The sequence below is a fragment of the Colossoma macropomum genome, unplaced genomic scaffold (genome assembly GCF_904425465.1).
Source record: "Colossoma macropomum unplaced genomic scaffold, Colossoma_macropomum, whole genome shotgun sequence".
NCBI classification, from domain to species: Eukaryota; Metazoa; Chordata; class Actinopteri; order Characiformes; family Serrasalmidae; genus Colossoma; species Colossoma macropomum.
In genome coordinates this window covers 26653143-26678299 of record NW_023494798.1, presented here as the reverse complement: position 1 = coordinate 26678299, position 25157 = coordinate 26653143, and the positions used below count along the sequence as shown (strand labels likewise).

General features: G+C 38.8%; 1 protein-coding gene across 1 annotated transcript in view; it reads left to right on the top strand.

Annotated features, from left to right (window-relative positions):
- LOC118818427 (potassium/sodium hyperpolarization-activated cyclic nucleotide-gated channel 3-like) overlaps window positions 1-25157 on the top strand; it is a 125984-nt gene that overhangs the window by 20485 nt on the left and 80342 nt on the right. The window contains 1 exon segment of the mRNA XM_036585682.1: window positions 16849-17272. Coding sequence (XP_036441575.1) covers window positions 16849-17272 — 424 coding nt within the window.

Below are 25157 nucleotides of genomic sequence, written 5' to 3'. Positions count from 1 at the left end.
TAGGCGTTATTTTAGAGGGTCTATATCGGGGTTGGCAAACCAAATGTTAAGAAGAGCCATTCTGTCCTTTCAATAAAATTCAAACCACCTTGGGAGCCCATATATTTTATGTCTGTTTTACCATCTTGGCTGTAAATGTCTCAGTGTGTGCTAATGTACTAGTGTAGGCTAAAAACCTTTAAACCTCAGCTCAGCTATAGCTGTTTTTCTGGCATTTCAGGTAGGATGTTTTTATGCTGGAGTAGAATAGTTTTTTGTAAAATGCCAACATTTGACTTTTTACAAGGCTGAAGTAGCTTCTCATTCTCCAGCTTCTTGTCTGAATTTTCCCGTTCCACCTTAAATGTTGCCTGAGGCGCCAGATTGTAACTGCTGCACCATTTAAGGTGGAACGGGAAAATACGAACGACTTCAGCTTCGCAAATTTTTAGTTTGAAAGTTCCTCATTGCAGATTAAACATATCAGGAAAGCAACTAGACTGCTTATAAAGGCAAAAACGTCTGTCCATTCATTTCCAAATTATCGTGTTCGTCTTAAATCTTTCTCTTTACCTTTTAAATCTTTCTCTTTAGCTACTAGCTAGGCAAGATTGTTGTCTGCGTTGCTATGTGACCTGACCAGTGGTATGCACGCCAATTTTTAAGGTTTACGATTGGTAAATAAGCAGTTATACATTAACTCCAGCGTTTAAAAGTGTGTTAGAATGATCAGCAGAGCTTTATTTTACTGCAAAGGAGGATTATTTTATTTTTACCTAAAAATCTAATTCTGCTGTGGAGCCGCAACAGGGCAGGAAAGGAGTCGGAATCGACTTGACAGCTAATAATAATAATCATAATAATAATAATAATAGTAATTGTCATCATCATCATTATCATCATCAACATGATCATCTTGGTATGAATGCAAAATTAAAATCGACCAGGATCAGAATTGGACGATGTTCACTGCTAATACTTGATCGGTATTGGTAGATTTATTTTTATTTCAGTGGATCTATGTACATTTTTTTTTTCTAACATAAGATAGAGAAGGGAACTCGAGTCAGCGACTCAAACTCGAGTCACATGTTCAATTATTCATGGCTCGACTCACCCTAAAATGATTCGTGACTTGGACTCAAGAAAAAAAAATAAACACGAACAAAAACAATTAATTCAGAAGCACCAAACTTAATGCGGTGTCAGTTTTGCTACAGTTATGCCGTGTCGATACTGCGATCTTGTTCTACCTCAGCTCTCAGAGGCATCAAGTTCAATATGGCTTCAAAATCAAGCCTTTCGTTAAAGGGAAACCTTCAGTCTAAGGATTAGCCTACACCACACAATTTGCCCCTTCTGATTTGCCCCTTTCTGGTTTGGGACCCGAACTGATGAGCTGTTCGGATGACCTGGTGGCATGAGAGGGAAAACAAGACAGTCTTTAGGCCCACTGATATTTTCAAATATGATTGATTTTTAGGACTTAAAATGTTCACAAGTCTTGTAATGTGAGACGGTCAGCGATTTAACTCAACCAGTGATTCAATCAACACTCTAGAAGAGTGGAGAATACAGGTGTTGAGTCATGTATGCACACTATGCAAGCAGTGGACTCTGGAGACAGAGGAGCTGCTTGCACACAGGCACATAAGAGCTGTTATGTTTATAATGCATGGACCCAAAAGTCAAGGCACTTTCTTCACAATTTCAAGTCAGCTGCCATTTTATAGTGAACTATTCTCCAGCCCTCATGGTGATGTCAGTATTTCTCAACCCCCTATTCATCCCCAGTTTGCATTTAGGCTGTGCATTAAAGCACAAACAGGCCCAGTCTAGGTTAGCTTTGTTTAATCAGAGATAAAAAGGGAACTCTGGGATTTTGAGTTGCTATTTGTAGCCACAACTCATTTTGTGTGTTATACTCTCTACCTTATTGTCTAATGTGCAAGAGTAGAGTGTAAGATGACCCTTATTAGCCCCACAACGAGGAAGTTTCACCTCCGCATTTTAACCCATCTGTGCAGTCAAACACCACATACACACTAGTGAACACACACACACTAGGGGGCAGTGAGCACACTTGCCCAGAGCGGTGGGCAGCCCTATCCACGGTGCCCGGGGAGCAGTTGGGGTTGGGTGCCTTGCTCAAGGGCACTTCAGCCATGTCCCGTTGGCTCAGGGGATCAAACCGGTGACCTTCCGGTCACAAGGCTGGTTCCTTAAGCTCCTGCCCACAACTGCCTCATGACAAGAAGACTAGACGTTCTGTTGAAAGCTAACATTAAGTTAGTGATGTTAGGATTCTGAAAGTTGTGTAATGTTTGTCCAGTGTAAGAACAAAATGAAGAGCTAATGTTATGTACAGTAAATGTAGTGTTTGAATGAAAGAGGCCAACAACTTGAAATGGCTGGCTAACATGCACTTTAGATTGCTAGCTAGCATACGTGCTATATAAAGTGTAGACTAACCAACACTTTCAAGTTGTTTTGCCTCTTTCCTTTCAACATCGCTTTTACTGCAAGCAGTGCTTCAGCTCTTTCCTTCAGACTGAAGGTTTTTCTATGATGGAAAGCTAGTTATTTGTTAAGCCATTTCGAACGTGGCAGCTTTTTATATGTGGTTAAATTTTGTACAAGGCTATGCTTGCAGCTAATAATAAGACTAAACTAAAATTCTCTACCTAGGACTCGAGAGAGTAGGAGCACAGACACTCAAGATTTGACCAGGACTTGCACAAATTGACTTGTGAACATCTCTGGTACATACTGTGCTGCATTTTAATGCTGTTGCTCTACTTTGCCAAAAGTGTTGGAAAATGTTTCAAATTTTTCAAAGTTTGTGAAATTTTATACCAGTGTGTTCATTTAATCTGCAAAGTGGGGGATTAATAATAGAAATTCATGCTCAGCGCACACTTACTTTTTGATGTGAAACCTTGAGACTGGATTATTTAACCTTTGTGGATTGTACAGCTGTAATACATTTCTTTAGCAAGACGAAACCAAAATGCATGCGACCTTATTGTCACATTTAAATGACAATTCTCTTTTTCCACCTTCCCTGCCTTCTCTCTCTTCTCCTCCCTTACACATTTAGTCAATCCATCTGTTTTCGCCCATTGAAAGGTTGAGAGGATTTAGTTTCTCTCCTCACTCCCCTCTCTAAAGAAAATCTTCTTATGAAAGAAGCTGACAGTATGTTCAGCTGAAGCAGCATTTATCGCTCATAAATTCAGGCACCTGTGTGTTCGAGCTTTGTCTGAGGACTGCATTTGTATCAGAGTGGACAGAATAGTCAGTGGTCTTGCGCTAACAGCTAGCCTGCAGGCCTTGCTCAGCAAGCACAGTGCTGTCAAAGTGGGGCCTGTCTGAGGGCAGGAGGTAAAACCAAGAAGAGAGGCCGGCCCAGTGACCTCATGGTGTGTCTGACTGTAGAGATGTGGATTAGTACTTGATGTTTCAGAAAGTTCAGGCCATTTTGTCCCTCAAGAGTACAAGGTTTTCTGTCTTAAAGAAGTAGTTCACCAAAAAATCCAATACAGTTTTACCCCTTTCTAAATTTAGTCAGCCAAGATGTGTTCGGTGTCTGAAGTTTGTTTTAGTTTTGCTCTGAAGCTCTATAGCTAATGAGTAATTGAAGCATGTACACTAGTAGCATCATATAGCCTGCTTGCCTAAATCGTCACACACTTTTTAAATAAACTCAAATAAGCTTGTCTGTGTGGTTTCTGACATTGTATGATGTACTGTTATCTATCAAAATGGACAGAAGTACATTAGCATTGCTAGAAACAGTGGTAATAACCATTTTGATGTGTGATGTTTGTCCATACTTTTATTTATTTTTATATTTCAATTATTTAACATAGTATCGCGATTTGTTGTGCAGGGTGGTTTCAGGCAGGGATGCAACAATGCATTGTAACATTGTGATATCACTGTGCTAACTGTGACAGTCTTGGAGATGTGGCAAAGCCTTGTGGAGAATGGACATTTTATTAATTATGCCATCTGATGCAACAGCATCATTTGAACACCATACTTTGCGAAAGATCAGCACCGGTCAACAACTCACTCCAGCACTCCTCCTGCCTCCCATCTCTAGTGCTGTTAGCAAGTTGTTCAACAACATGATTATAGTTGTGATTCTTCTTTATTCAGATTTTGTTCAAAGTATTGTGAGAAGATTGAATCATGAACAGAGTATAGTGAATTGAAACGTGGGCTGAGTGTGTTGTTACACACCTAGTGTCAGGGCTACTATAGTTCCGTTAGTTTGTTATTGTTGTTGTTTGTTTGTGTGTGTGTGTGTGTGTGTGTGTGTGTGTGTGTGTGTGTTTGTTAAATTTCAGTTTAGGTTATTTTTAGGAATATATTAATAGTTTTAGTTTTGTTTTCGTTAAGTTAGTTCCAGTTCCTGGGTGGTCTTGGTGATGACTGGTGGTAAACTTTCATGACTTACACTTACTTTACATTAACTAAATTCGCCTAGTAGCTCCAGCGCAAAGCTAACGAAGCTAGCATCAGACACTAAAACGTGTCTTGGCTCGTTGACTAAATGTAGGGGCTATAATTGAGGGGTACAAGAAGAAAATTGAGCAAATTAAATTTTTCAGCAATCTACCCCTTTCAAGTGAACCTTGACTGTTAAGACATGGAAGCCTCAAAATGGTGTTGGTCCAGTATTGTTGAAATATATTTATTATTAAAAGTAGACAAAATTCCTCTCCTGGTAGTGTACCATTTTTGGTTGTCTTTATCCATTATGTGAGGAACAGGAAGATTAATATCTAATTTAGCTCAAATATATCCTTTAGTCTTTCCAGCTTTAGCTAGAGAAGATTATCCAGGAGAAAACGTTTTTTGATTGTCTTATTTTCTTTAGGACTGAATCTATTGCAACAATAAGGCATCATCACGGTGCTACAATGATGACTATACCTATTTTGCCATGTTTTCTTTTGTATTGTTATTATTATTATTATTATTATTAACAAAACATTTCTATTTCTTTTTGAACGATATTTGATATATATTGTAGTATTGGACATGCAGTCTACTTAAAGCCATACGGGTCAGGGATCGCTTTAAGAATCTTTGGTGATCTTTTAGTTAGAAATGTGTGAGGCCTAGTAGAAATGACCAAACATAAAGAGACGCACCCTCAATCTAACATGCACACATACGTGGATACAGGCCAACTGTTCATTGTCTTCCCCCCCGCCCCCCGTAGTTGAGTTGCACTGTGTAAGACAGGGTGCACTGGAGAAGGCTAATTCATACAGGCACATTATGCTGTTACTATCTAATATGACATGAGACAGCATCCGCTCTGTCTCTTTTCCTTCCTTTCTTCCTCCCTTCTTCCCTTCCTCTTCTTCTTCTTCTTTCTCTCTCTGTCTCTCTCTCTTTCTCTCTCTCTTCTTTTCTCTCTAATGTGACACGAGGCATTATTCACAGGCAGATGGCACATCAGCACTTCTGAAGAGGATTCTTCAAACAAACAACAACCTCACAAACAAACAGCGGGCCAGCAAACAACCAACAAGAGCAAGAAAATGCATTATTCAAGAGGGGAACTGCTTTTCATAATTCATATTCATAAATGAGCAGATTTCAGTCACTCAATCAGTCACGTTTAAAGTCAGAGTGAGGGAGCACACACACACACACACACACACTCACACACACACTGCCCTCATTCAGTCAGGGTAGGGTAGAGTGAGGGGAAGCACATCCCTGCCTGTACACCTTTAAATGGCAGACGACCTGTCTGGGTGCCATTCTTCAACCTCCTGTGGAGCTTCTCTCCTCTTTTTTCTTTCTGTCTTTTACTGTCCTATATGTTCCTCCTGTGTGTCTCCACTAGGTTTGCCTGATATGGACAAAATTCCATATTGCTATTAAAAAGATGTTTCAATTGTGATACACATGCTTAAAAATAAAGGCACCAGGGTTCTGTTAAGTAAATGTCTTTACCACGGGGGAAAAATCCTGATGGGAAAATTTTCCATTGAGATTTCCTCAGTTTCTTTGTGGGTTGGTATAGTGTAGTGTGTTCACAGTGTTGTACTGGGGTCCAATCCCCCACTTAGGCCAGCGCCCTACACTATACCAATAAGAGTCCTTGGGCAAGACTCCTAACACTACCTTCTGTGTAATGTGATCAAACTGTAAATTGCTCTGTATTTATTTACATAAATGTAAATTTCAAATTTTAACTCTTCTGTTTCCAACCAAAACTTAACACTTAGAATATTACTACAATACTTACAGAGTTCAGATACAACAAGCATTATGAGTCTTTTTAATAAAAATGGCCTAAAATAATTAGTATTTTTAGTTATCCAAAACTCATTAGATCCTCTCCGAATGCCTAGAAGTCGTTGAGGGTTCCACGTTGACCATCTGAAGTCAGATATTGAAATCTGTATTGGTACTGGTTGTATTGATGTATCCCTACAACATTTTTTGAAGTCTGATATTCATATTACAGCCTTCTGCTATTATCAGTATCACAATAACAATTAACAAGCGATATACCGTGCAGCACTAGTCTTCACAGTCCTGTATCATGTGTTTGTCTTCATCCCGCCTTTCTAGTATCCATGATGCTGGCGTGTGTCTCCATGTTGACGGGTTGGCTACGGGGCAAGGCTGCGTGTGTGTGTGTTCGAGAGAGGCTTATCGTGTAGCTGGAGGCTCTCAGAAGGTGAAAACATGTCACAAATGTCCTCTCAAGGCTCTCAGGGAAACAAGGCTGTGTCTCTGCACTGCTATCCATCTCTCCGCGGAACAGCGCAGAAATGTCAGCGAGTCTGTCCAGAGAGGGAAGATGACTCAGATGCAGGGCAGCGTGTGCATTTGTGTGTGTCTGTTCTGAACAGGAAGAAAATTTGATGAAAACAATTGATCAAATAAATAAATAAAATAAGATGGTGTAATGAGCTGACATCCAATCAGCTACCGTGCACTTAGTATACGCTAGTTGTTGTTGTTTACAAGCTTTCTATATCTGTCTTTTATATGTAGCTCTTCAGTATACTAGAAGTACTAACAACACCCTGAAAAGCACACTGTGAGGTAATTTATCACAGTAACAAATATAGGAATTTTTATGGACAGTTCTGTTTTGTTACAGCCACATTGGCCAAGGCACAATCTTCGTTAGTCTTTTTAAAAACGAAGCCGTTCTAAATTCTTATATGAAAATCTGTTGCTGATTGAAGCTACATTAGGTATGATTTGGGTATTTGGAGACTGTGTGATTGTACACAGTGTGTGGAAGCACATTTTGTAATTGTACTTAAGACCCCTTTCCCAAGCAGATGTTTTTTTTACACAATGATTGCACAGATACACACGAAAGATAACAAAGATTTTACTCATTTACAGGCTTCATTTATGTCGTTATGTCTGCTTTGAGTGTGATCAATGTGTTTCCCCTGTAAAACTATATACTGTCACTTTAATGTATATAAAACAGATGGTCTAAGCTGCTGCCTGGCTCAGTTTAAATCTGGCATCTCTGTTAGTGTTTTGAAAGATGACGATTTAGATATGTTTCTGAGCTTTTTTGCTCTGCTAGGTCACACTACAGCCTGCCACCTATTATTATATGTTCTGCAGGAGAATAACCATGAAGTGTAGTCTTTTATGACTAAGTCTTTTAAGAATTTTATGAATAAGAAACTATAATCGCTGGCAAAAGAGGTTAAAACATGTTGAAAAACTCCAACAATGTCTTTTACTCTAATATCACCCACTAAAATGACCAAAATGCACATCTCTAAGACACAGACATTTTTTTCTGACTATTTTAGTAAGATTTAAGCTAGCTTAATGACTGCAAAGCGCTTCTCTGTAAATTAGCATAGGTCAGCGTACCTAAGCTCCGAGTCTCCTCTCCTCCTTGCGTGGCTTTTTGTTAAAATATTTCTCAATACACATCTGTTATGTGAACGTTAGATGAATCTGAAGTGTGACTGCAAACTAGGCACTCTAGCAGTGATTTAAAAATCTACTTTGACCTGTATTGGAACCAAAACAATATAATGCAATGTTTTATCTTTTCAACTTCTTGTAAATATACATTAATTCTGAAATTGATGCTGGCAACACATTCCAAATGTGTTGGGACAGGGTCAATTTAAGAGTACGAAAATTGTGAAATGTTCAAAAAACTGGTATTGCGATCATGTTTGGATATAAAACGAGCATCCAGGAAAGGCTTAGTCCTTCATAAGCAAGGACGGGTCGAGGCTTGCTACTTTGCCAAAAGTACATCAGCATAAAGGCCAACAGTTTAAAAATAATGTTCCTTGGCCAGCGGTGCAAGGATGTTAGGTATTTAACCCTCTATGGTGCATAATATCATCAAGCAATTCAGAGAATCTGGGGACATATCTGTGCGTAAAGGGAGAGGCAGAAAACCACAAATGAATGGCTGTGACCTTTGACTCCTCAGACAGCACTGCAGTAGAAACCGGCATGTGTCTCTTTTGGCTATCACCACATGGTTCTCAGGAGTACTTTGAAAACCAATGTCAATTAATACTGCATGTCACTGCATCTACAAATGCAAGTTAAGACTGAAGCCATATATCAACAACTTCCAGAAATGCTGCCAACTCTGGACTCTTGCTTATCTGAAAAGGGCTGATGCACAGTGGAAACATGTAGTGTGATCTGACAAGTCCACAGATGCTTTTAGGCCATTTAAAGCTTTAAAAAACAAGTAAAAGAAGTCTAAAAACATGTATATCTTTCAAAGTGGGGGTGAAATGAGTTCTGTTTTTTGTTGTTGTTAAGATCTGTGCTGCTGTATTTTGTACAAGCTGTAGAGGACGGATTGTTTTCTCAGGAAGGCCAGAAAAAAAGAGCATTACAGTAATCAGCTCTGCTTGTAATAAATGCATGAACAAGTTTCTCAGCACCTGTCTGGGATAAAAAAGGCCAAAGTTTAATGGTGTTTCCCAGTTGATTGAAAGTTACTTTAGTGACCATGTTTACATGCAGAATAAAACAGAGCTCAGAATCTAAGATTACAGAGGTTTCATATTTTCAATTTGTAAAATCAAAGAGCATAATTTTAGCACCAATGAACAGTATTTCAGTTTTTTTCTTGGTTTAGTTGTAGAAACCTATGTGATGTCGCAAGTGAGCCTTTAAACAGAGAAGGTTTGAAAATTGATATGTTTCCTGACATCATTTATGTACAAGAAGAATGTACAAGAAGAAAAGCAAATACCCTAAAATTGAACCTTGCGGGACAAGAAATGTTACAATGTGTATTTTTCTGATAATACCATGTAGCCGTAGATAGAGCAGAGAAATCATTAAAATGTCCAGGATAAGGGTACTCTTGCACTAGGATTGGGAAACACTCATCCCCACAACATCCCTATCCTCTTTCTCTCTATCTCGCGCTCTCTCTTGCTCTCACTCTCTCGTCTTCTCCTCCTCTTGCACCATGAATAGAAAGACCTCCACTGTTCTTCTGAGTCAAAGGACATTGCCTTTTATAGCAAAAAGTAAAGTGCATATGATACTGAGCGTAAGGTGGAGCAGGACTGTGTGCCTTTGCTGTGCTCCTCTCTACACAGTATGCTGTATTTATAGAACAGTGTTCCTCCATGTCAGGCTTCCAGTGCATAATAAAATACAGCAGCTGGATCCCTGCATGCTTTGAGTGAAGTGTCCTCCATTAGGAAGCAATATCAGAAGTGGAGAGGACAGAACTGATAGACAGAAGTACATACACAACCCCTTTATAAGAAGAAAACTCAAACTGAAAGCCTCTGGTGGCTTGGAGTGCTGCGCAGACACATGCATTTCTCATGCTCACGTTGTTTTGTAGACACACATATAACCATGTGAGTCTGAGTTCATGAATCAGTTATAATGTGATGTGGTTAAAGTTAAAAAACATATATATATATATATATATATATATATATATATATATATATATATATGTGCACCAGTGTCCTATTTCTGTGCCGATTACAATAAGTAGCAATTACATCAAAATTTCTGCATAATTCAGTGATCATTAAACATGAATGTTAAACATTCAGAGTGCTTTGATGTTAAATGGTTTATTGTAGAGAAACTTACAGACTCAGATTTCTTTACAGTGGTGATACCTACTGTCATATATTTACTTTCTAAAATAACTATTGAACCTGCACGTGTCTTCTGAGTTTTTGTGTGTGATGTTGTTAACAGTAAAATAGTAGAAAATCTGAAGAAAATGCATTTTCTTTGGGTGCCTTAAAGTGGCCTACATGTACATAACTGCCATGAGATGTGTTTTAGGCCAAAGGTTTATCTCTGAACTGTCATAAGACAGTGTCTCAGGCATGCACTGTTTTCATAACCATTTAACATGTAACAACTTTCTGTGATGTAGCTTTTAGAGACAGATGTCTGGTTCCTATCACCAACAATGTCAACAAGTCTGACTTGACATCAAACCACTCTGAATTACTTCTGAGTTTACATCTTAATGGTTTTTTTATGCAGAAATGTCTGCGACATTCCTTTTCAACAAAATAATTGTTGAGCTGAGACCAGTACCTTTTTAAATATAAGTTCACACTGTAATGCAACCATGTGGTAAACTGAGCGTAAGACAGATTAAAACTCTAAATTTATTAATTTTGCATAGCCGTAACATAGCTAATTCAAACAACTGTTGTAAATATTTACATCATTTTTATGTACATATTTTGTATTACTATGCAGATGCTCTTGATCTAGGATCTTGATCTTGATCTGCTTCCAGTGGTAGATGAATGTAACATTGGGAGTCTTGCCCAAGGACTCTTATTGGTACAGCAGTGGTGGTTCTGCTTGGACAGGGAATTGAACCTCTTCTAAGCAAGCTGAAAAAAACATGAAATGTCCAGCACTAATGACAGTCTATAACAATGAATTTCATTACCTTTATGCATGAGGAAGAAGGTCTTTTCCAAAGTGACTTGCAATTTAATCATGTTACAGAGGTAAGCAGTTGTAGTGTAAGAAATGTTACTCGAGAAATGCAATTCATTTTTGACTGCAATTCAAATATCCGACCAATATTAATTTCATTTTCCCATTTCTCAGGACATAGTCAGCTGTTTATGTATTATAATGTTGTACTGTTAATACACCCCTTGTCTTGCAGGGACAGGCATGATCATATAATGAGAACGTCTAGGACAACTATTAAAATATTTAGGCTAAATATGGGCGTGAATGTAGATTTATTTGGGTGGGAACAAACTGAGTGTGAGCTCTAAGTAGGGGGTAATGGTGCAGCCGTCAATATCATCTAAAGAACACAAAGCCTGTCATTAGCCTGTGGATGTAACAGAAGTTAGAAAGGCTGAAATGTCCCACAAAACTCTTAAGCGTGTAGATGTGTGTTGTGGGTGTGTTAAATATAAACCTCTTGCAAGAGAAAAAAATGGTTGTTAAAAGGATGTTAAAAGAGCACAGACTAGAGGAATTTGTGGTGGATTTTAGATGACTAATGACTTGTTAGTGGTGGATTTTGCCCCTAACCTAGATTCATAGTGCTTTCTGTGCTTTAACTAGGGCTGCACATTACCACTCAGAATGCCAGAAGGGCGATTATATTGCCATATATTGCAATTGTGATACGCTTTGTGATGCATTAATAATACATTGGTGCATCACGGGTGAAAATTGACCTGCATTATATTGACCAAAATACTTCAGATATATTGGTCTGCACAAGTACACTGATTCATCAAAACACCCACTGAAACACCCTTAGCTGTGATTGGTCAAGATACTCACAGTACACAGCTTCGAGCACACTGCCCCACCTCTAAACAAGCAAACATCACAAGGGTAGAGTAATTACCTGTCCTTCTCTACCTTGACAACTCCTGCTACGGCTCATTATCAGCGTTTTACAGGGCTCAGATAGAGAAGGAACTCCCTCCAGCCCAGATAGACGTGTCTGCCAAGCGTATGCAGTGGCTTGAAGCTGAAGCTGGAGCTCCAGTCCAGAGCGCTGTTGGGACGGTGGCGAACGGGACGGGAGGACAGACAGCGCATCCATTAGCACTTATCAGAGTCTTTCCCCGGCCCAGGTCTGCTTTGTGTGCGCATAATCTCGCGGCCCAGGGTTTGTGACATTGTGCGATGCAGGAGAATGGCGAGATTGGAAGAACAAATGTCATTACCGGTGTGCACGCTGTTCCCTTTGAAGTGTCTGCCGACCTCTCGGGTTTTAAATCTCAACAGGAGCAAACAGTGTCAGGAACGTCGCGCTAAATATAACGCAGCCTGACAGCGATCTGAAACAGTGGATACCCTTGTTACTTTGAAGAATTCCAATTACTGTCAGTGCTTTGAATGTGTGTCTATGTGTGTGTGTGTGCGTCTACGCTAATCCATCCACAATGTAGCTCAAGCATCTCAGGCAGCTGTGTATGTAATTTACTCTGTAATTAGTGTTTATTCAGTCTAGCGCAATTTGTCCACAAATAGCTGAAAGTTCTTCCTGAAAAAAGAGGCTGGATGTTTGCATCCAGCATGAGGCCTTCCACTCCAGGATATAGCTGTGACCGATTTATCATCTACACCAGTATGCAGGGGCATTGGTGTCACACAAAAATATTGATTATTCATTAGTTTTACAGATATTGATAGCTAACAAAAGTTGAAGTGTAATTTAGGATTTAGATTACTTGCTTGATGTTTCAGATGGTTTTAGTTCATAGTTCAAAAAAATCTCCATTTTAGTGGTGATTTTAGTGGTATTTTATTGGCTGTTTTTTGGCTGCTACAACGCATATACTACCAAAGGACCGATACATTGCAGACAATGCAGAGCTAAGAGGTACATGCAGGATGATGTAAGGCAAAACAGTAACCAAAGAAAACTTTATATATATATATATATATATATATATATATATATATATGAATATAAAACCTCAGAAAACATGTAGGTTCACTTGTCATTGGGATAGTAAATAAAACAGATATTTTACATTGTAGTCATCATGATCCCTGGTTTCGGTCATCACCACTGTAAAGAAATCAACGTTTCTCAACAATGAACCATTTCACATCAAATGTTTACATCTCAGCAAATGAATTATGTAAGAATTCAGAAAAATCAGTGGAATTCCAGGAGTCAGGAGTGCATTGGAGTCAGGAGGTGCCTTAAAGTTTTGACTTTAAATAGTAAGTTAACGGGGTAGATGTGCAGGATGGGTATGGGTAGGTGGAGGACAGAGGGGGGCTTTATACTTGCCATTCCTGGCCATGTCCTTGTTTATTAATTATATTAAATTCAAATGAATATTAAATTACAAAAAATTGTGATATATAGAAAAATGTGAGATATGGGCCCTTTAACAATAAGCAAATTGTAAAACCCAGATGATTGTTATTATTTGATTATCAGTGAACTGATGTTTTAAGGCAACCAGATTAGTAAATAAATGATTAAAATAATGTTCCTGTTAATGTTTAAAACAATGTGTAATGTTCACCCTTTGAAAATGAGTTGTTTGAGGTTCTTTAGTAAAGGCAATGGTTGTATATAGAACCATGACAACTCAATTGATCAATCAATGAATTAATAAATAAATAAATAAATAAATAAAGCAAATGGTTCTTTGCATGATAAAATGGTTCTTCTCAGTGATGGAAAACCTTCTGTATAAACCTGTATGTTCTATAAAGAAACTTGTCCTATGTAAAGAAAATGGTTCCTATATAGTTAGTCATATTGTTAGCTACTGTAATCCATTGAACCTTTTTTTGGTGTTATATAGAAACCTTTTTGCTTAGAGTGTTTAAGAGAACACAAAAAAAGAGCAAAACAGTCCAATCAAAACAGCAATAACAGGTTTATAAGACATTCTTTCAATAGCAGTAGCAGCACTTAGGTAGGCATTAGCCATCAAGTCCTTAACTTTATTAATGCAAACTTAAATAGCATCTAAAATCATAATAGATTGGGAAGATATTGATATTGAATCGACAGCGCTTAGCACTACCAGGATACCAACACTGTGAAACTGTCCAGACTCTGTGTGTGTTACTACTGCAGCTATTGTTTGTTTTTTTTTATTCAGTTTGTTTTATGAGCTGGTTTAAACCAGGGAGTGTAAATCTCCTGCGCCCGCAAGAACAGCTCACAATACAAACCTTCTGTCTCCGCAGCCTATAGAGCAGTAAGAATATATCACCCGGCTCCACAACAAAGCCAATCTGGATTCAATTACCAACTGGACCGAGAGGGCAATTTATAACTAAACGCACACCACACACACCGTGGGAATGAAAGACGTTGGGGCATGCGTAGTAATATGCCCCTTACCCCAGCTTACCCTCGAGAACAGTACACCAGTCAGTATATAAGTAGAATCCAATACCAGGTGGTCCAAGAGCAATTAATCTCAGTGTATCCTGCCAAAGATTCAAGGATATTCATGGATAAAACACATAGTGAAGGATATTTGGAGAAATTGAATTAGAATTAGCATACAGAACGATTATCTGCACAAATGTAGTGCGGTATGTGCTGTATTCTGTTGGTGTATGTGCAGACCTTGGGGCGATATACGTTGTGCTTTGTTTCTAAATTTGGTGCAGAAGAAAACTACATTTGCAATTCCTTGGTGTGAATGCCTTGAATATTCTGTGCATGAACAATCAAATTTGATTCATTCAGCTTGAAAAATATAGTGTACGTGGAGGCATGTGCATAATTAAATTGTCACATAAAAGCGTTCAGTAACAGGACTAATGCAGGAAGTGTACAGTAAAGTGTACAGCTGGAGAAGAAATTTGCATTATAGTCACTATAAAATGGAGCGGAAGTGAAAGAGATATTCATGAGATAATTTTATGTCTGAAATGATCTCATTGTAAACCAGTCAGAGGAGCCACTGTGGCATGAATGCTCTGTCTTCAGTGATGTTTGTGATTAATGAAGAGCTGATATTACAAAGTTGTACTCATCAGCATATAATCAAATGCTTTTCTAGGCTGAGAGGTTCAATTAGGGAAAGCTCAGTGCAGTCAGTGCATTCTCGCAGTATTTCTGCTTTAGGTGTCCAGGCCTTTACAGCATGCGTTTTACTGTAAACTTAGCGTTATGCACTCGTAGGAGCACCATATACTATGTCACTACCAAGTAAGTGTCACTGCTGTGCTGAAAATGGTTCACTACCTAAATAACATCTGTGGTCCTTTGGTGATCTCTTTCCATTGCTGGGCTGAAAAACAGTGGTGAAGTGTAACTGTTAGAGCTAGACCTTCAGTTTGGAAATGCTAATATCTGCCAGCGCCCCTGTTTGAGACTAATGTGTTAGCATTAGGCTAACGGCAAACATTTTTCCCCTGTTCTAGATTTAACATGGACATTTGAAGACATTCCACATTTTAGTTGAAGCTTATAACAAATACATTAACCAAACGATGTGTATGGAGGAGAACTGCCACTCAATAATGTCTTTTTTGTTTCCCAAACAGTAGAAGACACTCCCAAGCTAGTCCAAAATGAATGAGTGATTTTGTGCAAAAATGTAGCTTGTAAATGCCTAATCATTTTTATACAGACAGAAACTCTGAATACAGAACAACTATATACAACATAGGTGTATCTAACAGTGCCTCATGTACGTCAGTGTCTCTCAGCACGTCTGTCTCGTTCAGTGTCAGTGAGCGAGAACCATTTCACTCAGCCAATGAGCTGATCAGCTCACCAACCAGTCAGCATTCAGTAGCAGTTATGCTAGCATCCTGCTGCCCAAAACCTGTTTGCTGTAGAAAAATGGAAAAATGCCAGTAATTTTTCTTTTTTATGTAATACATCCTTCTACTGTCCAAAATGAACAGAAGTAAGAAAAAAGTTTAGCCATTTAGTTCCATTCACTTCCATTCATTATGGATTCACTCACAGATGCCCTCTAGTTTATAATATGATTTGAGGAATATGAACTGTCCCATTAAACTGGCTCTAATATTAACTTATATTTTCCTTGCATGTAGGAGTTTTACAGTGACTCAGTACAGAACTAATGTGTGAGGCCTTTAGTTCAGCTCCTGAAGTCCTAACCAATGGGGAAGCTCACTCAGCCTTACCTACCTAGACACCACAGAGCAAAAAATCCTGATTGGATAATTTCCTGTTGGGAATTTCAAGAAATTAACCCTTTTGTTTCCAACAAAAACTAAGTGTATTATAAAAATACAAACAGAGCTTAAAAACAGCAGACATGATAATTATATAAAAACAAACTAAAAATTGCAGACATTTTTATTGCACAGTAATCACTGGGCCTTCTCTAAAGGCCTAGAAGGATTTGGGGGTTCCCCTCTGCTGATAAATTGTGCAGCAACACAATTTGCAACAGTCTTTAGTCTGTCAGGGAGCTACAATCACTAATTGCAAGGCTGCAAAGTGCGTATACAGTCCTACAAATAAAAGGTTATTTGCAGCACTGCTGTAGAAGAGCCGTTTTTATTCCCTGAAGAATCATTCAGTGCATAGTTCTTAAAAGAGCCAGATGTGCGAGGGTGCATAACATTTTAAAGTTTAATGAAACTCTGCATAATTTAAAGGCTCTATAAAAATTAAGGGTTTGTGTATCCAAGCCAAGAACTGTTTAGAAACCTTTCTGTTTAAGACTGTATGTGGTAGGTGTTTCTGATAAATTAGCCAAAGAGTGTTGGTACAAGGAAGATGTTCCTTTTAAACTGGCAACTAAATTTGAGAAGATCAATTTTAAATAATCTTCCTTCACTCTCTCTCTCTCTCTCTCTCTCTCTCTCTCTGTCCCACTGGTCCCGTGGACGTGACCTCTTATGCTCTTCTCTCTCCAGGTTCTACTGGGATCTCACTATGTTGCTGCTGATGGTGGGAAACCTGATTATCATTCCAGTGGGCATCACGTTCTTCAAGGACGAGCACACTCCGCCCTGGATCGTCTTCAACGTGGTCTCCGACACCTTCTTCCTCATGGACCTGGTGCTTAACTTCCGCACAGGCATTGTGAAAGAGGACAACACAGAGATTATATTGGACCCACAGCAGATTAAGATCAAGTATCTCCGCTCATGGTTCGTGGTGGACTTCATCTCCTCCATCCCAGTGGACTACATTTTCCTGATTGTGGAGACGCGGATTGATTCGGATTTCTACAAAACAGCCCGTGCTCTCAGGATTGTCCGTTTCACAAAGATACTCAGTCTGTTGCGACTGCTGAGGCTGTCCAGACTCATACGCTACATTCATCAGTGGGAAGAGGTATGAGGTTTTACTTTTGTACAGCATCAGTGCAAACCATAGAGTAGTGCAATAAAATGATGTGCAGTAAACTGTACGGTACAGAGCAGAGTAGTGTAGTAACTAGCAGGAATAATAATTAAAGGACCCATATACTACAGTTTTCATGCATTTTATTTTTTTTGTTCCCTGAGGCCTTTATATGTTTGTTATTCTCTGTTAAAAGTTTCATAATTAATTTTTGCATCACTCTTTATCCCATAGAATTAAAGTAGAATTCCCCCTCCTTTTTTTTAATTTCTGCATAATTCAATCACTGACACAGTCATTCAGAGTGATTTGATGTAAAATGGTTCATTGTGGAGGAACTTAATTAGCCTATTGACCTCAAGTTCACTTTTGGAGGTTGCATATTGCATGTAGCTCTTTTCCCCAAGCCAAGAACAGCTCCAGTCTTTTCTTCTTAATCATTTAATATTTTCTTTTTTTTTTTTTTCCACACAAAGCATCGCTGCTATTATGCTGAGGGATATTTGCTTGCATGGCTCCATTTTGCGGCAAAAAAGAAGTGCACGCAAAATGCTGTCATTTTCTTGCATCATAAATTTATCACCAGAAAATCTGTACTGTATAACCGCACAGTCTGACATTGAGTTTGGCCAAGGTTTTATTTGCAGCATCTCATGCTCGCCTACACAGTGAAAAGAGGCCATAAGACTTAAATGACCTATTTTCTGAATTTTCTGACCAGTACTGTGACTGTGATTTAATTTGCGATTATTTTCTTCAAATTAAGGTCCAGGCCTGGGTTTTTTGGTCAAGAAGACCAAAATATCCACTTTTTTGGCATGAGGCTTGAACATGGAATGTAGTGCACCAGACTGCCAGTTAGTTGTGGTCGTGATGTCACAGCACATGGGTGTTTAACTTAAGAGTGTTTATAATAAGGGCTGCAATTAAAAGTGCAGCTGTCGCATTTCAGATTGTAATTTGGATATAAAAATTATTCATATTTGAGCCATAAAATTACCTGTTTTCTGACTAGCTGCCCTGAATTTGTGCCTCATTTAAAAAGCAGTACCATAGGCTTAATAGCTGGATATATTAAAAAATCATTATTTTTGTTACATCACAAAAACAATGAATTTGAATGAATGAACTTTGTGCTGTTTTTACAGCTTAATCTGGGACAGGGGAGTCAAGGGTTCATTTTAAAATAATGGGCCTCATTCACAAACCATTCTTAAGAAGAAATTTCTTCTTGAAACCCACTTACTCACTTTTCACGAAGATTCTGACATTCACCAATATTTTCTCATGTGTGGTTTGTTCTTAGGTAATGTTAGAATCTAAAGCGCACAAAGCAGAAAGAGCACAAAGGTTCGAACAATTCTGTGGTTTAAGATCACGTCAAAAATCTGACATAGACTTTTTCTTAGGACCTTTCTCAAGAACAAATTTAAGAAAAGTGAAAGAGGTGAAAGAGACCCAGTGTTTACATATTACTTCAAACACTTTTATTTACAAAAAAAACAAAGAAATTTATATTTCTTGATATTGGCCCTTTAATAAACCTGTGTAGGATTTTTAGCGGTTGGTGTTTTCAGTGCTTCAGTTCCTCCATCTGGCAAGGAACAACAGGTGGTCCAGGTACTGTAATAAAGTGAAATTTCATTGCGTAAGAGGACGACAGAGATTGGAAAGTCAACTTCTGAGGACAGACCTGCTTTAAAGCTTTTGTTTGGTCAAGGCAGGAAGTGAGGTCTGTGTCAGATTAAAGTGAGGATTAAGGTTGGCCTTCGGGTTGGGATCCATTTGTCCCTCAGAACAAAGTGCACCTCAGTGAGCTGTGTGGAAACAAAGGCTTGGTGGTTATTACCTCCCTCCCTGACTCCATTTCTCCTCTACATCTCCTTCACAAAGATCCTTAGGAATGATAAAGTCCTAGCTATAAATTTGCTGTGCAGCTCATAATGGCATGGTATTTGCCATGGTATTTCGGTATTTAATGATTGAGCAGGGCGATAGTGGATAATTCGGCCCTGTGAGTCCTACATTTATTATAACACTGAGGCTTCTAATGACTTCCCTTGAAAAAGGAGACAGGGACGTTGTACAGAGAATTAAGTGTAAGTAAATGTGCACATATCAGTTTATGAATAAAAAATATATATTCAGAGTGAGTGTGCTAATATTAGTCTATAATTTTGCCTCCTCCCCTGGGGAACTGTGGGAGTGTAATTAAAGCAATAATTAGAAATGTTCCCACATCTCTAGGTGAATCCTTGAGCAGAGTCTCAGAGGCACAGAGTGAGAAGTGAAGCCTCACTCCCCAGCTGGGGCTTCATTTAGTCAGGGCACACTCCGCTTCGTGACGGCATGTCACAGAATCCAGACCATTACCATGTACCAGGACTGTTCCCCATTTAATCTGAGCATTACAACTCACTAATAAGTGGAAGTCATTTCGAAAGCGATTCAGATGTTTGTGTTATTGTTTGTTGCAGTTACATGAATGGTGATACAGAGGGCCAATACCGAAAAAAAGAAGGCTAATTAGGATTGTGATGCTTATTAGCAAATGTATTTCGAATGGCTTATCTTGGCAGATCTTACCAATGAATGCACCACTGAGCTTACATTTTGCCATTTTTAGAGCAGTTGCTGAAGCTAGGCGAGAGAGAGAGAGAGCGAGAGAGAGAGAGAGAGAGAGAGAGAGAGAGTCCTCATCCTTAAAATAGTATTTCTTTCCTAGTCTGGGTTTAATATTGACTTTCGACTCGAGCCTTGACTTCTACTAGAACAGTGGATCAGTCTTACTGGAACTCATGGCACCTTAAACTATTAAAAACTATGAAAAATCAAGCTTCCTAGGGACAAATTTTTCTAATGTTTTGCACTATATTAAACTCTGTTTTGATGTTAACAAGTGACCAAGTGACAACAACCCTTTTACACCCTAAACACTAAACATAAATTTTATAATAATACATATGTAGATGGACATTAAAGCTCTTCAGGCTGCCGCATCATTTAACTGGTTTAACATTTTAACTTGCTAGTTCGCTTGACTAGTGTAGAGGTTTCCATGATGAGCGGATGCCGTTTTGTGAAAACTGTATCTTTAAAATGAGTTATATTTCAAGCTGATTAATCAGTTGAGTGTGATTAGCTTGCTGTGATGAGCTGCCGAGTCTTCAGTAGTTTTCTGAAGTAGCTCCTAAACACGTCTAATGAACAGAAACTAATACGCCTCAAAATATTCCAGTGACTAACAGTAATAATGTAACATGATGAGCTTTAGTGATTTTTGCAAGAGTAACATTAGCTTATTCTGACAAATCACTTACACTGTGAACTGTGCATCCTCAGGGATAGTTTGGCTTATTAAACACCAGCACAGAGAGAAAGCTACTTTTTACTGACCGCTGCTTCAGAATGGACATGTTCTCTTTTCTCATGGTCATGGGTAATGTTGTGCTTCTGCAGACTGCTAAGTCAGGCTTGCACATGTTGTATGTAAACGCTTTATCCTTCGTTATAAGAGGAGTATTTATTTATTTATTTATTTATTTATTTTGGACTATTAGCCATAATTATTATTCTTTCTTTCACCCTCACTTTCCTCATAGGTATGATACTCTAAATGAATCACTGCCCTCTTCAGGCTGAGTCGTTAAGTAACTTTAGGTTGAACATCACTGACCTGATATCAGGTACTGGGGCGATATTGGCAAAAAATGCTGGATCGAATATTAGAAAGGAAAAAAACATCGAATCCAGTACGTATATGCAAAATAATTGCCTTTTGGCAGAACTTGCCATTTTGAATGATAAATATGCCGTTCACATGAATCATGTAGATTTCATGAATTTTTAATTTGGGGGAGGCCGGGGGGGCTTTACTGCCAGCAGAAAATTCTGAAGGAGAGTTCCCCCTCCACCTAATACAGCACAGCAGCAGATCACAGTCATTAATTTTTATTGTCCAATCAGAATTAGAATAGCATTGCAGATCATATTTTGATATTTGAAGCAGGTGATTAGTGATTTGTTCTCTGTAATCGCCAGATGCTACAGCGTCAATTTAACTTGGTAGTAATTTCTTTTATTCTCGTTTGTGGCTACATAAAATTCTGCTGTTAGACTAGATCTTTTAAATTTTGCTAACGTTAACTTTCAGAATATTTGAAAGGTGAAGTGAGCTAACATTAACATTAACCTTTGGTTCATGCAGTTGAAAGGTTTCAGTAGGCCTCCTGCTTGGAATGGAGAACATTAACTTTAACTAGCTAACATTACCAGAGTTTGGCAGCCTAATTGTACTCTGTGATATAGAAAGATACCAAAAACATGAAAAGACAGTTTGAGTGGTGAAGTTGATTTCATTTTCGCATAAATTATTCCTTTTTTCAATACGTTTTAAACAGTTGGTGCAGGTTACTATGTGTAAAATATCACTGCAACAAAAACACTAGTTTCCACTTTTCATCTGAAGCTGATGAACATGCTCATTTTTGGGAATGTCATAACTGTTTCTTCACCCATTTCACCAGTAACATAGTAGAGTAGTTTGAGCATAATAGCCCACTTTCAGACGATCATCATAAGTGAAGTGCTTCAGTAAAATAGCTCATTTTAAAACATAGATTCATAGATAGAGAATTAATAAATATCAGCTAGTATTCAAACAATATTGCTTTCAGTATTGGGAAAAGAAAAGAAGTGATATTCTGCCATCTCTACTTATCTGTTTTGCTGGAGAACATAGCTGTAAACCTGCCGAGAAATACCCCAAAGACAGAACCGTATAACCCCCTCACTCTTGCTTTGTGCTAGCCTTAGCTGTTAGCTTTGATAGCTCTGTGACAGGTATGGGCTCGGCAGTCGCAGCAGCAGGCAGCATTTGCATGTGTGGATGTGCGAAGTGCTGTGAAGCCTGATGTTGGATGGTGGAGACTGGGGGGGGGGTGAGGCGAGGGCTGGGGTGGGATCTGGGTATCAAAATGTCACCCAGGAGAATCTCTCCACCAAGGTCACGTCACCACAGAAGTTTGGAGCCTAGTGTTTGAATAATGAATATGAAATGGGTTTGTGGCAGTGGATGTTGAGGGGAAAAAGTAAAGGGTCGTGAGTGTTCAGGGCCTCCCTTTTGTGATTTTGGAACTGTTTCTGTTGAAACCCTTATAAGAATACTCCAGAGTTTATGGACACTAGAAAACAGAGAAATCAAAAGTAGTCGAATTACTTTTTTACTGTGTTGCTCCAGTGTTGCATCAAAATTCTTAATAAGAACATCTTGAAGACAGTTTTTCACATCTGTCTCATTCTAGCCCTTATATTGTTGTTAGAGTGTAAAAGTTGTAGTATTGTATTAATAATAACTAATAACTGTATTAAAGGTTAATAAACAAGGCAAATCCTGATACACCAATTAATCTGAGCCTCTGTGAATAAAGAGCTCAAAAAGCCAAACAAAGAATGGTCTTACTGGTCATGCTAGTGGCTGAAGCTGGAGAAATAGTGGTCAGATCATGTAACAGGCATAAGACTGCCAGAGTTAAAGAGGTCATAAGTGCTACACAGTTAACCATCAGACAGAGAGAGGCTGCCACGGCGTCTCTGCCACCCCTTCACTTTGACAGCTGGTTCACTCTAATTGACATATTTCACTGGGGTTAAAAATAAGAAGCTGGCCGGATGTTTCCTCATCCGACTCCTTTCCCATAGACAAAGCATTGAGTGGAATCAAATTAGCAGGCATGTTATTAAATCAGATTCAAATGAAAGCACTAATGACTAACCTCTGAGAACAACCGCTGCACCAGATGCTCGTGATGTCATCGTTTACCCTGCAATGTCTACAAGAACAAGCTCTGTGTTTAGAGGCAAGCATCAGGGGGCATGTTATGGACAGATATTGAGAGCATTAATGAAGGAGGTGTTTAAAAAGCTGAAGCACCCCCTCTAGGCCAATAGTGCTTAATAGCAGTGATTAACATCCCCCTCTTTAGGCACATAAGTGGATCTTCAGTGTTTTTCAATCAGTACTGGGCAATATGTCATCTGTAACAATATATCAGTAATGATATCAAACCACAATACGACAATGCAATACGCTAATGATTTTTAGCTTAACAGGTATCAGTAGTGCTTCCATTTGATTTAAAAGAACAGCTCATAGTAGGGGAGAGCAGGGCATAAGTGACCATGGTTGTTTTACAACCTACAACCCCATAGGTGGGGTTAATTGCGATAGACAGAGGGGCAAGTCGCTAAAAATCTGGTAAATTTATACTATTAATTCAGTACATTTCAATGTTGAACCAGATGAGCTTTCCAACTGAAATACATACAAAAATATGTTCATTAGAATAAATATGATTTGGGGAAAGAGACTGGGTGAAAGACTGGGAAATTTATTTTTGACCACAAAAAGCTTTATATAGTACAATTGAGTGGTGGACAGTAACTTCATTATTCTACTTACATACTTTATTCAAGTGTCTATACTTTTTTTTAGACTTCAAATATCATATTTTTTATGCCATTACTTTCTACAAGATACTGTGAGGTAAAAAAAAAATCTATAATATCCAAAAGAATGTGACACACCTCAGAGAAATCAAACAAATTACATATACCTTTCACTAAATTCAGAATTAAAGAAAATGCCATAACATTGTCTGGGTTATTTTTAAATCAAATACCAGATATGACAGGGCGGCACGGTGGCGCAGTGGGTAGCGCTGTCGCCTCACAGCAAGAAGGGCCTGGGTTCGATTCCCGGCTGGGTGACCAGGGTCATTTCTGTGTGGAGTTTGCATGTTCTCCCCGTGTCTGCGTGGGTTTCCTCCGGGTACTCCGGTTTCCTCCCACAGTCCAAAAGCATGCAGTCAGGCTGATTGGACATGCTAAATTGCCTCTAGGTGTGTGTGAGTACCCTGCGATGGACTGGCGACCTGTCCGGGGTGTATCCTGCCTTCCGCCCAATGACAGCTGGGATAGGCTCCAGCACCCCACTGCGACCCAGAAGGACAAGCGGTTTAGATGATGGATGGATGGACCTGATATGACAGGAGTTTCGTTGTGGAGTGAAGTTTTAACCATTTCTAAAACTGGAGACATAAAGGAAAAATGTATCTCGCAGTACTTTTACTTCTGATAACTAAGTGAATTTAAAAGCAAGTGCTTTTGTACTTCAACTCGAGGAAGAATATAAATAGAGCACTTTTACTTAAGTAACATTTCACCAAGCGTATCTCTACTCTCAGTCAAGCACAGGATTTTTGTACTTTGTAACTAATTCTTGACTAACCTGTGCATAAATACTTTGAAAAATGAGGTTACATGGATCTCTCTCAGTGTTTGTTCTGGGTAGGTTAGTTGTAACACTATTGCAACTAGAGGTCTACATAGGTATGAAATCGAAGCCCAAACCCAACCTGTTCCCACAACTTTGAGGTCCGACCTGACCCAGATCACATGGACTAACAGAGATGGACTATCCCAGATATGTTTTAACAGTACTTTTCTTTATTACTAAGCATTTCAGCTGATTGACAGAAAATGAACTAATAAACTCTACAAGGCCGAGTTTTTGCTGTAGCCGACACTGACTTAGCGGACACAAGGAAACACCATTGTATTAGCATTTTTCTGTAGTAGCCACTGCGGAATAGCTGCATTCATGTTAAATGTGTCGCTGAAGAGGTGACGTGCCAGTCATCCCTCTGTCATAGCTCAAAGTACTATTGCAAGTTCTACACTGTGATGTCTGTGCCTTTTATCTGATATAGTGACCAGTGCATAATGTTTCTGCAATGAAGACGTCCCTGATTCATTTGGAATTTTAAACAGTTTCCCTTTAGTGTGTTTTTCTTTTTATTTCATTCATAGTGAACAG